The sequence below is a fragment of the Amblyomma mixtum genome, chromosome 5 (assembly GCF_055824585.1).
Source record: "Amblyomma mixtum isolate Tamu chromosome 5, ASM5582458v1, whole genome shotgun sequence".
Classification (NCBI taxonomy): Eukaryota; Metazoa; Arthropoda; class Arachnida; order Ixodida; family Ixodidae; genus Amblyomma; species Amblyomma mixtum.
In genome coordinates, this window is record NC_143016.1 from 161,032,458 (window position 1) to 161,047,340 (window position 14,883).

Below are 14,883 nucleotides of genomic sequence, written 5' to 3' on the forward strand. Positions count from 1 at the left end.
CCTCTAAGAGTGGAATGCGAAAGCGTCTTGCAACGCTGCCAGGGAGTCCACAGAACGCCATCGCTCGTTCGGCTGTACGCCTTGCTCTTCGGTAAATTGTTTTTTTAGGAAAGGAAATGTATCTGTCTCGCATATCTCGGTGGACACCTGAACCTCGCGGTAACGGGAAGGGAGGAAGATGGGAGTGAACGAAGACACCGTATTCACTAGACGCACCTTCCTTCATTCCAAACCATCGAGCTGGCATGGCGGAGTGGTTAGCGCGCTCGTCTCGCACTCCGGAGACCGTGGTTCGATTCCCCACCTCGACCAATTTCCTGCTCGGTTTTATTTATTTATGTGGTCTGACTAGAAAGATTAATTATGCTCAATTAGAAATTAATTATCATGCAGTTATCATAGAATGCCTTAAATCGCGTTCCGATATCATTCGAATGCCATCGATTAAGTAATGATTGGCATATGCCCATATAAGGCACGTAACCGAAACGTGGACATGGCTGCAGACACGGCTGCTAACGACAGTTTGAGGCATTAAAGGCTTTCGCCTTGAAAGGGCCTGGATGTAAGCATGTGCAGTTAAACTCATAGGATTTCATAGTCCGTCTTTGCCCTCCTGGGAGCTGCAGAACACACAGTTCGTTCGTTCTAGACATGTGTTTTGCCCTCTGTACCCTTGACCTGGTGATCGCAGTCCTTGCCATATACCGCGAGCATTTGTCAATAGACGTCGGTTATGTTCTGCATGATCACGAACCGCAAGATTCAGTGTAGCTTGTCTTGGATGAAATAGTCTGTTTTACTTTTCATGTTTGGCGCCTAACGATAATTGTAGTCGTTTGAACGAAAATTGACGCCTAGAAAAATGGTAGGACGACACAAGTGCCGGCAGCGCTTTGTCTCGTCCTGTACTACTTGTATAGTGCATACTACTTGCGTGGCGGAAGCTCGAGAATAGACAAAAAAATACGTGAGGAAACCCAGGACTGCGCTGACACTATCAGCGCTGTCCTACATTTCCTAACGTGTTTTCATCTCATTCTCGAACTAACGCCAAGCTGGTTATATATGCACATCGGCTGCGATCAAACTGACCTTACTGTGCTACTTCTTCGTCCCAGTCGGTTGTGCGCTGTTCCATATGGAGCATGAGCTGTCGACAAGTCAGCGCTCATGCATATGTTTGCTTAAAAACTCACCTGCTTGTCTCGGATCACTTCGTTCGATGTGACGGCATGTGGTGTCTCTCCACTGTTGCAGGCCTGGGACTGGCTCAAGAAACGCCGATTTCACTGCGGCCCGATGCAGGCGAAGCAACGGTTCCGGGCAGCCATGGCCAAGATGCACCTGCATCGCCTCAAAACCTGGAGACTGCACTCGCCCAAGAAGGATTTCCAGTTTCGGAGATTCCCCAGTGAAGACCTGGGTATGCCTCCACCGTATGGTGTCGTTGGTTCCATAGGCGTCCGGAAGGGGGGGGGGGGGGGGGGCGGCAAGGGGGGCGGTCGCCACCCCGTGTCCCCCCTCCCCCCTGGAATTTCGGATATTATTTATGCACTAGCAGGAAACAACTACACAGCTTGATTAGCACGCTTAATGGATAGTAACTTTTCGTATTTTGCTTATTTACTTTAATTCTTTGTTCATTAATAAAACCCAATGTATGTTCTCCAAGCCTAGCACTAATTTGCTGTTTCTAATTTTTGTTTCTTGCGCACAGTTTAGACCACAAATAGTTCCTTTTTGGTGCTAAGCTACCGGCCCCCCATCCCCGGCCATCGGGTGCCCCCCTGGAAAAAGTTCTGCGGACTCCTTTGGTTGGTTGCAGGGGTAGCAAACTACATTAGTCTACGTTATACTACTTCGCTATTGTACGCGATGCATGGGATTATGTACAAAAATCATACGAAACGAACAGTGCTTGCTTTATGTAGTAGCGTGGCACCAACGTGAACGAAATCTGGTACTACGTAAAAATGGGATGAGGCCACATTTATATGTCCCTAGTTTACACAGGCAGCCTTTAGAGACATTCCGTTACTGTTCCTTTCACTAGGGACCAAATACATAAGTAATTCTGTTTATTGGAAGAGCATTTAAATTGATTGTTGTTAATTAGCTTGCCGCGGTATTCTCTTTGTTGAGCCTGTATGTATCCATTTTTTGTTCATGCCTTGTTTGCATTTTGGCAGAGCTATGTTCCCTTCTGCAATTACCTTCAATAGCGTTCGCAGTATTCCTAAACAAATAATACATCAAATAAAAACCTGATATCGAGATTTTTAATCTTATTTATTATTAAAGGTTGGCTACACATCTACTTTTTGCAAAAGGTAAAGGTACAATAAAAAATTTAAAGAAATCAAATTTAAAAACGAACGCAGTCTCCTCTAGCGCCATTTATTACACAGAACAAGCTTCTTGAAAACTCCGAAACAGCGGAGGAGGCAGCCATAGCCTTGCCCATTGCCAACAGACGCTGACGTGCGCGATCATCAGCGACTCCAAATCGACCATAAATAACTTTGCAAGGGGACGAGTTTCATCCACCACTCTTAAAATTCTTATAGGATTTCAACCCGACGCCCACACAAGGGAGATAGATCTAATCTGGGACCCGGCCCATTCGAAACATGCCTGAGAAAATTCAGTGAGTCGTTCACTTTAAGACCTGTTAAGCAAGAAACTGCGCAACACAAACATGTGCGTAAAGAGGATAAGGCTGGCGCAGGTACAGAAGTGTAGTTGGAGTGTGCAGGTTGCTGGGCAAGTCGATCGTACATCGTTAGGTGTAGGAGCTGTCTGGAAAATTGGCCCATGTTGGTGTTTCGCAGTTCCTTGCTTTTACGATGCACTATCGGGGGCAAAAATGGTATACTCCACGCGGCGGGAGCCGGAGCAACGGAAAACTGCGGCATTTTGGCGAGCGAAAGCACGAAACGCTGAAACGAGCCAAGCCTCATGCCTGCTGATAATAAAGGTCACGCACTGGCTGTCTCGATCCCAGATGCCGCCTGTAGATGGCGTTGCAACGCAGTTTTTCGTTGCTCCGGCTCTCGCCGCATGGAGCATACCCCTTTTGTCCCCGGTAGTACCTAATCGTACTCTTGAACTACGCTAAGCACTGTAATTGTTTTTTTAGAACGATAACTCTACTCCTATCATGACCTCCGGCCAATGTCTGCGAATGACCTTTGGCTCTGCAATTTGACCTCTAAAAATCCACACGTGTTTCTAGTCACGTACGTCGCGCGCACAACAGAAGGGAGGTGGAGGGTAGCGACATCCTAGCAGATGCGCGCGCCGCAGCGTAGAGAGTCGCCGCTCTGCGCATGCGCGCGCCACTGCGGATAGCTCCGGCAGATGTGCGCTCTAAAGTTGCTTGGTTGGCCTCAAGTAGAATGGCACATACCCACTACGGGGGAGTGGCGAAGACACAGGCGGTGAACTGTTGGAATGATTAGCAGTCACTGGAACTGAAAGTACCGCGGCTGTCTTCTTTTTGCCGCCGCGCCGCCTATTGGCCAGTTGCAATCACGTGATTAGGCGCCGCCATGGATGGTCCACTCGTTCTAGGAGCCGACGGGGCGCAGTGCTTCCGAGATGGTTGGCCGGCGTGTTTTACGTAGTAGCTCGTTCAATATCGCTTCTGTGTGTTTGTGTGCGTGCGTGCGCGCGTGTATGCGCGTGCGTATGTGGATGTGTGCATGTCTTGGTGCGCGCACGCATGTGTGTCTATGCACGCGAGTGTATGTCTGTGTGCATGTGTGCGTGCCTGTGTGTGCGTGTGTGTGAGTGCATGCGCGCAAGCGTGTGTGTATGTGTGCGTGTCTGTGTTTGTGTGTCTGTGAGTGCGTGCACGCGTGTGTTGGTGTGTTTGTGCGCATATGTGTGTGCATATATGTGTGCGTGCGTGTGCACGCGTATAGTGCGTGTGCTTGTGTGGGTTCGCGCATGTGTGCGCACGCATATGTGTGTGTGCTCACGCGCGCGAGTGTGTCTGTGCGCGCGCGTGCGTGTATGTGTATGAGTGCGTGTGCCTGTGTGGGTGCGTGTCTGTGTGGGTGCGCGAGTGCCTGCGGGCGCACGTATGCATGTGCGTGTTCGTGCGCGCGCGTGTATGTGTGCGTGGGTTCGTGTCTGTGTGTGCGTGTGTGTATGGGTTCGCACGCGTGTGTGTCTGCAGTGTGTGTGCTCACGTGTGCATGTGTCTGCGCGTGAGTGTGCGCGCACGTGCATGGGTGCATGGGTCAATGCGTGTGTGTGCATATGGCAACTATAGATGTCTTCAGAGGCTGTGCTTTACGAGATTTTTTTCCTGCTGGTCATCGACATTGCCTAATGGGGCTTGAATAAAAAAATAAACGGGGGAATTTAATGTCCAGAAGCGACACGTTAGCTATGAGGGACGCCGAAGTGGAGGGCTTTGGGTGAATTTAGACCTCCTGGGGTTATTTAACGCATACTTACATCGCACTGCACGTGGCCGTTTTTGTATTTCACCTCCACCGAAATACGGCCACAACGCACCCGCACACTTATTCTCCAGACACTGTCCTCGACTTTGCGTTTCTTTTGCCCACAGGCTACATCCCTCACCATCTCCTCTTCCACTGCCTGTAAGCAGTCGAGAAAGGATTTTATCGGAGGGGGCCACCTCGCCGCACAGTTAGAGTGTTGGCCCGCGCGGCAAATTTGGGGTCGCCCGACTACCTCCCACGATCCTCTGACTGGCAGCTGACTACACGAAGGGAAGAACAGGCGGCAGGAAACAGCAAGCATAAAGGGAACGTTTTCTACACATCGCACTTCCATGTGAACCGATTCACTAAACGTTTTGATATATCCCACTCGTATGAATGCAGCCCGCCTGCTGTAAAGTTTTCGGGTCCCGAAAACATGTATTCGCGAGCCTCTCAAGAAAGCGTCAGAACACGCCTGTTTCTTGCGTTGTCCGCGCACACCCGGGGACTCTAAAAAACGAGAGGCTCCTCAGCTGTTGTACGAGGCTTTCAAGCATTTCGTAAACCCTCATCTCATCTAAGCTCTCAATCATGAATACCTTCACTGGTTATTTTTTGCGCAAAAAAGATGAACAAGGTGGCCTCAAGGGAGACTTTCTTCACCTAGCAGATGACGCGCTCACCTCGCCGGACCATTTTTGGCAAAAACAGGCCAATGTTTCCTTCGCGCCGCCCGCTGATTGCGGTGCTTTCAGAGTTCCAGTGACTTGAGTACGCTCCGTCGCCGACGCTGCGTTGCAGAGAAGAGGAACGGAGGCATCCCAGGTGGGCTGCGTACTCTCTCCGTGATGTCACACACCTTGACCGAGTGGAGCGGGAAAGTGTCGGCCGGCATCACATGAGCAGGGCATGAAAGTGGGTTCTGCATAGAATGCCAGTGCACCTTGATCCGTTGAGTGGAACGCTGGTTGTGTTTTTCAGTGACAAGGGCAGTGATATGAGGGGACATTGAAGATATGCATACAAAATGGCCACCAGCCATTCGAACGAAGGAAAGCATAGGAGAGTGTAACATTTTTTTTAGTGTAGTTTTTATTAGACAATAACTTGCATAGTCGTTCAGATCACGTTACTTTAGAACTACTTTCAAAGGAAACACTGAAGAGATTTTTTGTCTCCTTTTAATATTCAAGTTTTATCTCCCGAAATGTGGCAATTTTGAAATTAATATCTAGTTTCTCTCTTGCCCTTTTTGGCTATTTTTGAGTGTTGCCAAGATTGATGCTGAGAATGTGGTGTGGGCCTTTGGGCATAACGTCGACAAAAAGTGTAAAGTATGCGTGATACGCCCTTGTTCCTCTCTTCTGGCTGCCGGTCATGCACACTGGGTGTTCAAAGAAAACTAAGTGGTGTTGCTTATTTGATGGCACGGTTTTTAAACTCCAAAAGTTTGGGGTCGGAGATAATTTTTGAAGTATTTCAGTCGCTGCGCAGGCCAGTGCATCGTATATCCACTTTACCCCACAGCAGTTCAACTGCAGCATTAAATTGCACGAACGTTTGCTGTCCTGTCTATGAGCCCAAAACTTGGCTATGATACCCCCCCCCCCCCCCCCCTTCCGGAGGTGAGCTCCTCTAATCTGTATTTAATGGACTGTCAAATCCTCGTTAATGTGAGCAGGAGCAGAAAGAAAAAGAAAAGAAAATGCCATGCAGTCACGAAGTTTGGTATTTCATGCCCCTTTTCAGTCCGGTACCGTATCATGCTACAGCCGGGTCGTCTACTCAACCTGGGTGCTTTTTCTTCATAGTGTACTTGAAAGCACTGGAGCAGGCTGAGACATTGAAGTAGACTGTGTGCTTGCATCCATTTCGTGTAAGCATTGGACATATGCGCGTTTTGTTGGGGTCGTGTAAACCGACAATCTCTTTATCAGCAGTCATATGCGTGCGATGTCAGTTATTTGTTAAGATACTGTGTCCGTTGGTAGTTTTTTTTCCTTTTTTGAATTTCTACTTTCACTCAGAAAGATGCAACCTCAGCGAGAAAGGTGCACAGTTAAGGAGTCTTGACGTTATAGCACTTCTGGTAACTTTGAGCAGAAATCGAGCGTCAAGTTTTGATCATTTCCAGCCTTGAGAAGTGCGGATATTAGGGCCGGTGGTTACATGTTTTCAGGAATAAGAAATGGCAGGGGAAAAAAAGTATAACTGTGAAAGGAAGACAACACATACGCAGCCTTGTTTCTTCTTAGACTTGTAGTCACTCAGGTGACTCAGTTCAGCAGCTGATGTGTCAACATGTGGTTTATGAAGGACTGCTTAGACGCTAGTCTTTAGCTGCGAACACTTCAGCATGCCTCCAACGCCTCCACCGGCTCCTTCAATGAAAAGTGTGGGCGAAATTATGTTCAGCACTATGTGCCGTGATGAAAGAGATTGACTGAACTTTGTTGCTTTTTTACTCTGCTGGAACCTCGTCAGATAAAGGGACCCTGCAAAGCTCTTTGCCAAGGTTGCCAAGGTTAGCAAAAGCGCACGAGAGATCGGTATTCCATCACTTGTCACCGCACCGCAAAAATTGTTAAGCGAACTTCATCAACACCAAACATATCGCCGATTAAAAATGATGTTCCTCCTCACCCCCACCTACTACCCTCAACTCATGCACGCGGGGCTCGCTCCATTAAAAAAAAAAGAAAAGAAGGGGCGATGCTCCGCCCATGCATACGTCAAGCAATGGCGCTCGGCGTGTTTACTTCCGGTGGTCGCAGACACATGTGCGAAAAGAGAACGATTCATGGCGGCGCGCTGTTGCGAACGGCGTCGCAACGTCCGATCGCAGCTTGTCGCCTGCGTCCAACTTGCTAGATGTCAACGACGAGCCGCGCGCGGCAAACGCAACGACGGGACGCGGGAGCCAAAGCGAGCGCGGAGAGCGGCAGCGTCGTGATGACATACAACGCGCTCCTCAGGGCGCTCGGGGCCGAGCCACGCCGGGCCAGCCCGCCAGCCTTGATGCCGACCGCCGGCGACTGAAAAACGCGCTAGTATTCTTTGTTCACGTTTATAGCAAGCCCTGGGATAGATGCATGTCAAAAATGCATCATTTCTGACGATCGTTGGCCAATACCGAGTTGCTCGTAAAATTGATGAATGCGATACAAGCAAATTTCATCCCATAGCCGCTTTGGTGCTGCTGGTACTTGGTGCGCTTCGCCTGCCGCCTGCTAGCTCCGTTGCTGAAGGCGTCGTGGAAATCGAACATATCTTCTATTATAGGACGAGTTCGCAGTAATGCAATGTGAAGAGTACGCCTTTTGTTATAGCGCAAGCGAGTTCCGAAGCGCCGTCAGCCACGGCTTCGAGGCGAAACCAGTTAGGCCTAGCGACGACTAGGGCAGCCTGGGACCAGCGCGCAGTTCGTCGCCCGGCGTTGCCGCAGTCGGTGTCGTTGCCGAAAGATACACTTTTGAACAGGCATGTTATCGTTGCTCGAATCTAGGAAGCATCATCTCTGGCAGAATGGCTGTTTTGCATTTCCTTGTGCGAACGTCAAGTACACCGAGCATGCCGGCCAGCCGACCAGCCTGGATCACGTCTGCCGGCGTCATAAACAGTGAGCTAAAGAGTGTTCTTCACGTAAATAATAAATCCTGGGACCAGACTTGTGAAAAATGTGTCATTTTTGAGGATCGCTGACCAATACTGAGCTGCTGGTAAAGGTAACAACTGTGATGCGAGCAAATTTCTGGCCACAACCGCCTTGCAGCTGCCGCTGGGCCGACGTTGCGGTCCGGCAGGTCCAGTTCGCCTGGCGCCCGCTAGCTCCGCTGCTGAAAAAGCCACGGAAATTGACCATACTATTATTTTATTGTGAGATGGTGCTGCTGACAGTAAAGCGATGTGTAGAGTAGGCCTTTTATTATAGCGCAGGCGACTCCCGAAGCGCTGGCCGCTGCGGCTTCGACGCGAAACGAGCTATAGGCCTAGCGACGACCACGAGCCAGGCAGCAACAGAGCTCTTCGCTCGGATAGCCCGCGAGCGGTGCCGTTGCCGAAAGCTCCCAACATAAGCAGGCATGCTTTGTCGCTGCTCGAGTATAGCTGGCAGTCTTTCTGATAGCAAGGCGATCTTGTGTTTTCTTGTGATATTTGTACACCATCCCAAGCAGCGCTCAGGCACTGCTGCACGGTGGCGAAGTGGGACACCATTTGTAGACGGAGCTTGGGTAGAGAGCGGCACAGCGATGCTTCCGTGTGTCCCTGCTTGCTGTGGGGCGGCAGTTCGCAAGCGACGATCGGTGAGGCGCGCCGGCCAAGTTTTCTCACATGTGTCCCCTGCTTGCTGCTCGAACGGCATGGATCCGGAGCTCGAGGCGCGGCTGCGTGCAGCCACCGCTGAGATGGGCTTCGAGCCTTATCAGTACACGCCATACCGAGACCCACAGGGCGACGACAGTGACGACAGCAGCGACTCGTGGGCGCAGCCAGGAAACTCGCAAAAGCGGGCGCAAAGATTTCACGAGAACAGGTGCTTTTTCGAGCAGACGGATTTCCTTCGCCACCGGAAGTACTACATTAATTTCAAGAAATGCGCTGGATTCTTACCTCTGTATATGTGTGTTTTAAAAAATAAGAAGCAATCAATAAAATAGTATTTCAAGGAGCATCAGTGCTGAGTTTCAAATGAATTATTGCAAAAATTGCGCGTGACGTCATTGGGCAGAGCCAATGATAAGGGTCGCCCAGTCCACGGCCAAGGCTGCCCGGTTTACGTCATGTGGTAGGGGCGGCTAAAAATGCGCGGTGAGGTGTCGCCCTAATCGGCTGTGAGCGGCAAGTTTGAAAAATTGTTTGTAAATTATTGGTTCGACGCGTAGCTTTCTGAATCGGACTAGAATACTCGCAGAGACCACCTCTACAGAGTTGTTGCAATAAAATATGATTGAAGAAACTTTCTCAGGGTCCCTTTAAGATTTTTGATAATTTCAATATTTTTGTAATTTGGATCTGGAAAGTGGAACCGGTAGCAGTGCCATGGTCCAAGCAGTGAAGACCATAGCGGGTGATTTAACGCCAGCATTGCTATCCTGGACATGGAAGTATATGCATGCGACAGCAGAATGTATTGTGGTCAGTGTTATCTTGTCGACTTGTTATGTGGTGAACTGAATGCACGGTAATTTTGATCCTGTAGCGACTTTTAACTTCAAAATACTTTTTCTTTTTAAAAGGAAAATTCAGCTGCATTACTTCCTTCTGTTAAATGTGGATAAACTTGGCTATCGAATGGGCCTTGATTGTTTTTTTTTTTCAGCTGCCAACGTACGCAGTCGGCAGTCAAAAATGAGAAACAATAACGCTTTGAGGATGCTTGTGATTTTTGTGGACAGTATGCCTCAATAAAAAGCCTGAATTTATTTTTAAAGTGTGAGATATTACCAATACCCTAAAATAGTCAATATGGTCTGAAAGGCAAGGCTAGGTTTTATAAAATTCCCAGTTGGAAAGATTTGGAGGTATGACCTTGAAAATAAAACAGTAAAAGGAATTGAGAGATGCTCGAGGGATCCGTATTTTTTTTTGGTAAAAGTAAAAAGAATTGTTATCATTTTATTAGAAAAGTATGATTTCTTAACAGATGTTTGCGAGATGGTCGAGAATCGCTCTTGTTACCATTCAGATGGGACAACTAAAAGAGAATGCCCTGATGATGCACAGCAGCTTAAGAAAGCAGATATAGCCAACTATTTTTTAAAGCTGCACAGATGGCCGTCTTAACGTGCACATATCGCACTTAGTGTGGCTGTTTTGTTTGAATGAGGATGTTATTTGCACTCAACATAATTTCATAAACGCAAAGAAGTTCGTGATCCGCGACTCTGTTCTCCATCCAGCTCGAAGTGCTAACAGTGTGAGTGTCTCTAACCTGTCTCTTTTTCTGCTATATTCCCGCAGGCTACCTCTTCAAACGTGGCAAGCGCACTACAGTTGTCCCTCATTTGCGGAAGTCATCCGTGGGCAAGAAGAAGGCATCTGTCTGCTCAACTGCCATAGACTGTCCGTCCCAGCGCTCGCATTCGGAACCTAGCATGCGCAAGCTGCCGGATGCATTCCGTTCCGAATGGTCTCAGTGTGGCACCCTCTGCTCCAACGCGCCTCCCGATGAAATATTCGGCTCGACTGACTGCGATGCGGTGGTGCATGATGAGTCGCAAGATGAGACTGCACTGGAAGACTTTATTCTCTCTGACCTTAGTGGCCACTTGGCGTTTGCCAACAATAGCACGTGTGACGAAGAGGAGGTTATTGAGTGTAAGTGCTCTGTGAAGGATGAGGGCAGTTCCCGGTGTTTATTTTGCATTGTCGTTGAGTACGCTGATCCGCCAGTTGATCCTGTGTTCATGTTCGACTTAGCTCTTCCCGCTGCTCTCTGCAAGACCACGTAGTGCACCTTTTACTTGTTATCTTTGTTTTTCGTCTTTCTGATCTTTTCTGATCCCTTACTTTCTTCCTGTTCATTATTCAATTTCTCCATCCTTTTGTTTTCCCGTCATTTTTTGTCTTTCCCTTTTTCTGTTCTTTTCGCCCCACCTTCATTTATTCTTGCTACTTCTCTTTCTTTCCTTCCTAAGACGTCGCTCTTAGCACACTGTAGAGTTAAAGATGGGGAACATGCAGGAGTGAACATTCCCCTGGACATGAGCCAAGGAAACGACAAGATGTTCTCTCAGAAAAGACAATAATAAAACGGCTTATGTATAGGTGCATGAGTGGGCAGCACCTAGTGGTACCAAATTCTGGCTTCGCGACTCAGATTCACTCAGTCAGTTGGCTGGGCTGTGCGAGCATGTTTGTCTTTCCAGCCACTCAGTGTTGCCACACGCTCGTGGCTGCGGAATCTCTGCGACACTGTTGCGTAGCAGAAATTGGCTTTTCACCCTCCCTTACTGTTCAGCAGTATGGCACCCATGCTAAGTCTTGGTAAGGCACAAGTTTACAGGAACTTCGTAGCTGACACCGCCCGGTTAAGGTTTCGGCATTAGTTAAATGGTGTAACATACCGAATACAGAGAAGATTGTCTCGGTTTTGAAAGTTATAGCTTGAACTGAATTCGGTCTCCGCATCGGTTCTGCACTCGCCATCATTTCCTTAGGGCATACGTGTCAGAAACTGTGTTGTTCACACGTGCTGGCACCACGATTGCGTACTTCACACCTTACTGTAACATGATTCTACATCTGCAGAGATCTTTTCGTTCTACCTGGAGCACATGGCAGAAATCTTACGAAACAAGTCATTTTCAGTTCACCTAAATATGTAATCTATTTTTCTGTAATGTGCGCGTCCTACGTGTTTTGCATGGCTGATTTTATTTGACTGCATGTTGTCTGGTTCATGCCCTAAATATTTCTTGAACCAACTCGTGCTTTCCTACTCAAGATGCTACGTGGAACTCATTTTTGTTATATATTGTCATGTTCGTGATGTTCAAACGCCATTGATGCGTAGTGCCTTATTGTTCATTCTGTGCTTCCTTGTACCTGAACAGCACACAGTTTTTATCTGCATGTGGCTCAGGCAAGAGTTGTGCTGCGCCAAGCATTCCCAACATATCACCAAGCTTATGTGGCTTCGCACAAGTTGTGCCGCATATTAAATGCTCCACTCTCGCGGTTTTGTCACTGTTGTGTCATCTTGAAAAAAACGACACATTGACAAACAGAAGTTCATTGCTTTGTGCACAGTTTGAATTTCCAGTACAGGATAAAAACAAGTAGCTGGTGCTATTCACTTGTAAAGCATGCTGTGTTGTTACGGGTTGGCAGCTTGGTTGATTTGTGGAAGAATGCCGTCCTGTTGTAGAAATATAATATTGAAATATAATAAACAGGTTATAATAACCGTCGTGCTTCTCTTGAATGTTTGGTCCTTGTCTCACTAATTGAAATTAGCCTCTAAGACAAACACCTTGTGCTTATAATTATGGGACCAATCTGTATTTAACATTCCATGTTGTTTGCGCCACCATGCATCCAGGGTCGTTCTTCGGATGTTAGCATTCTGTGCCTCTGAAGTGGCATGTTTCTGCGCTCTAAGCGTGAATACCCCTATATGGGTGTTAACAGGAAGTAAGCCTTCCTCTAGCACACTCTCATTTACAAAAGAGAGTGTGCTAGGGTTCAGTTGTTCCTTTCTGTTTAAAGTGTGAACGCCCCCACACCCTCTACGGCAGCTGTGCAGTGCACTCGAAGACTGTCATCCCCCACGCCATGGTCAGCTTCTGGTCTCAGAGACACAGGAGGGAAATTTTTGTAACCTTGGCACCTCAAGTCACATCCAGTGTCACTGCTACGACGTCCCCATTTGATGCATCGGGCTGAGCGCTTCCATGAATAATTTTATGACTTCTATGGCTTGTATGACTGCGGTTATATTCACGACTGCGTCAGCAGCAGAAAGCTTCGTATACGCACCACTGTCGAGCCTATCCATATGTCAGCACCAATTTCTTCCTTAGCTGTCAGAAGAAAGCCAACTAGAACGTCGTATTGTCATGGCAAGGGAGCTTTCTAAGATATTCGCTGGGACGCTTAGTTTCGTTATGTGCTGGCAGTGCGGCAGCATTAAAAGCTGCAAAATTCATTAATTTTGTGATGCCAGATCTGTCCCTTTTTGTTTCAGTGTTTGCTATACTACATTTTATGCATCAGGTGCAAAGCTAGCGGTCTTGTTTTCACTGGTTACATCGCGATCAAAAAGTATTTCGTTCCTCGTATTGAGAGAAAATAAATGGTTTGTAAATGCATTAAATGATGCATTTCTCATGAGCTCGATTAAATGCGCTCTTGCTGCTGACGACACGCTGTCGCTTTCTCGTGTCTCGGACCAGTCGGTCACAAAACAGCACGGAGTAATATGCCTCTCTATTATTCATGTGGACTACTGCCGTGTCTTTCACAGCGTTGCACCTGAGGTATGAAAAAGAGTATAATTACAATGGGGCACTAGCGGAATACTAGCAGATCATTAATGAGGTGGAGGAATATGACGCCAGAATAGTTAAGACGGCGCAATACATTGCTACGCGCGGTAGTCATTACGGCGGCGAGGCACCTCCCACACGCATCCAAGTATGCGTTGTTTTCTCCAGCTAAGTGTTCACAACACCATGGAAGAACTCTTCGAAGCCTATTGGGCAAGTCAACTATTCAGGCTGTGAAACACGAACGGGCGGAGCCCTTGAAAAAATTGGAAGGGACACTTAAGCTCCGCCTTAACGGTATGACGTAATGGGAATTATCCTCATATATTCAGAAAGTCATTCTCAACATTCACAGATCCCTGGGCCGCGGTGGCTCATTGGTTGCGGCGCTCGTCTGCTGACCCGAAAGACGCGGGTTCGATCCCGGCCTCGAGTTTCGATGGAGGCGAAATTCTAGGCACCCATGTTCTGTGCGACGTCAGCGCAGGTTAAAGAACCCCAGGCGGTCGAAAATTCCGGAGCCCCTCGCTACGGCGTCCCTCATAGCCCGAGTTGTTTTAGGATGCTAAACCCCCACAAACCAATCATACCCCTCCTGGTGCAGCGGTTGAACGATGCACCACTCTACTGCGATGGCAGGCCTTGTGCTGCCCAGGTCGCTCTTCCAGAGCAACCTGTGCAGCACTCAGCTCTTCCCGAGCACCTAATCATTAACTGCCACGTGCCGCGGTGTGCAGTTTGCTCACTATCCGGGTGGACTGGTTGTGATGACGTCGCAAGGTCAAGTGACCTAGGTGGCCCACCTACCTCATAGGTTGCTCTCGGTGCCACCTGTCATAGTCATGCTTGTAATTTCTCGCTCACATCGCCGACGTCGTATTGTCTGTGTTACGGGGCCTTTAACGGTGTCGCGTTCTAACTAATGCACCCACCAATAAACACTCGCTTACCATTAGATTTGGTAGCCCTGGATCCTACGATCCGAGCAGCTGCAGGCGGCACCGAACCAGGCAATGCACTCCGAACCTAATGCAGCAAGGAGGCGAGCCCGAGTTGAGGCGTCGAGCGCCAACAGGGGAAAAATATATGCGCCCTTTGCGCAAGTCATCCGGACAGGCCGGAAGCCAGAGCATGGGGGCTACGAACGGGACCGGTGACACATAAAGCTCAGTTGCTTACACGTCCGTTCGCAGAGGACGGTAGAAGAGGCTGGTATTGCCCTTGCCATGCGCTACATTTCTGTCAACCTGGACAATGAGGACCTCAGATGCCGACTCACAAGTAGCATATGGGCGTGCGCCTCTGGCCTACTATTAAAACAGACACGACGCATCTTCCAGCAATGTTCCACGGACACGCCTCTCCTCACTGGAATGGTCCGGACCTCAGGGAAAGCTTCCCTTGACATCGAGCGCGCTAACGCGCTCGGC

General features: G+C 48.6%; 1 protein-coding gene across 3 annotated transcripts in view; it reads left to right on the forward strand.

Annotated features, from left to right (window-relative positions):
* The window catches only part of LOC149344317 (uncharacterized), an 83,657-nt gene extending 71,325 nt beyond the window's left edge, over window positions 1-12,332 (forward strand). For all 3 annotated transcript variants that reach the window (XM_089542594.1, XM_089542597.1, XM_089542596.1), the window contains exons 3-4: window positions 1,261-1,426; window positions 10,425-12,332. In XM_089542594.1, coding sequence (XP_089398720.1) covers window positions 1,261-1,426; window positions 10,425-10,915 — 657 coding nt within the window. In that variant the 3' untranslated portion in view covers window positions 10,916-12,332. The remainder of the gene's footprint in view (window positions 1-1,260; window positions 1,427-10,424) is intronic.
* Window positions 12,333-14,883: the final 2,551 nt, after the last annotated feature.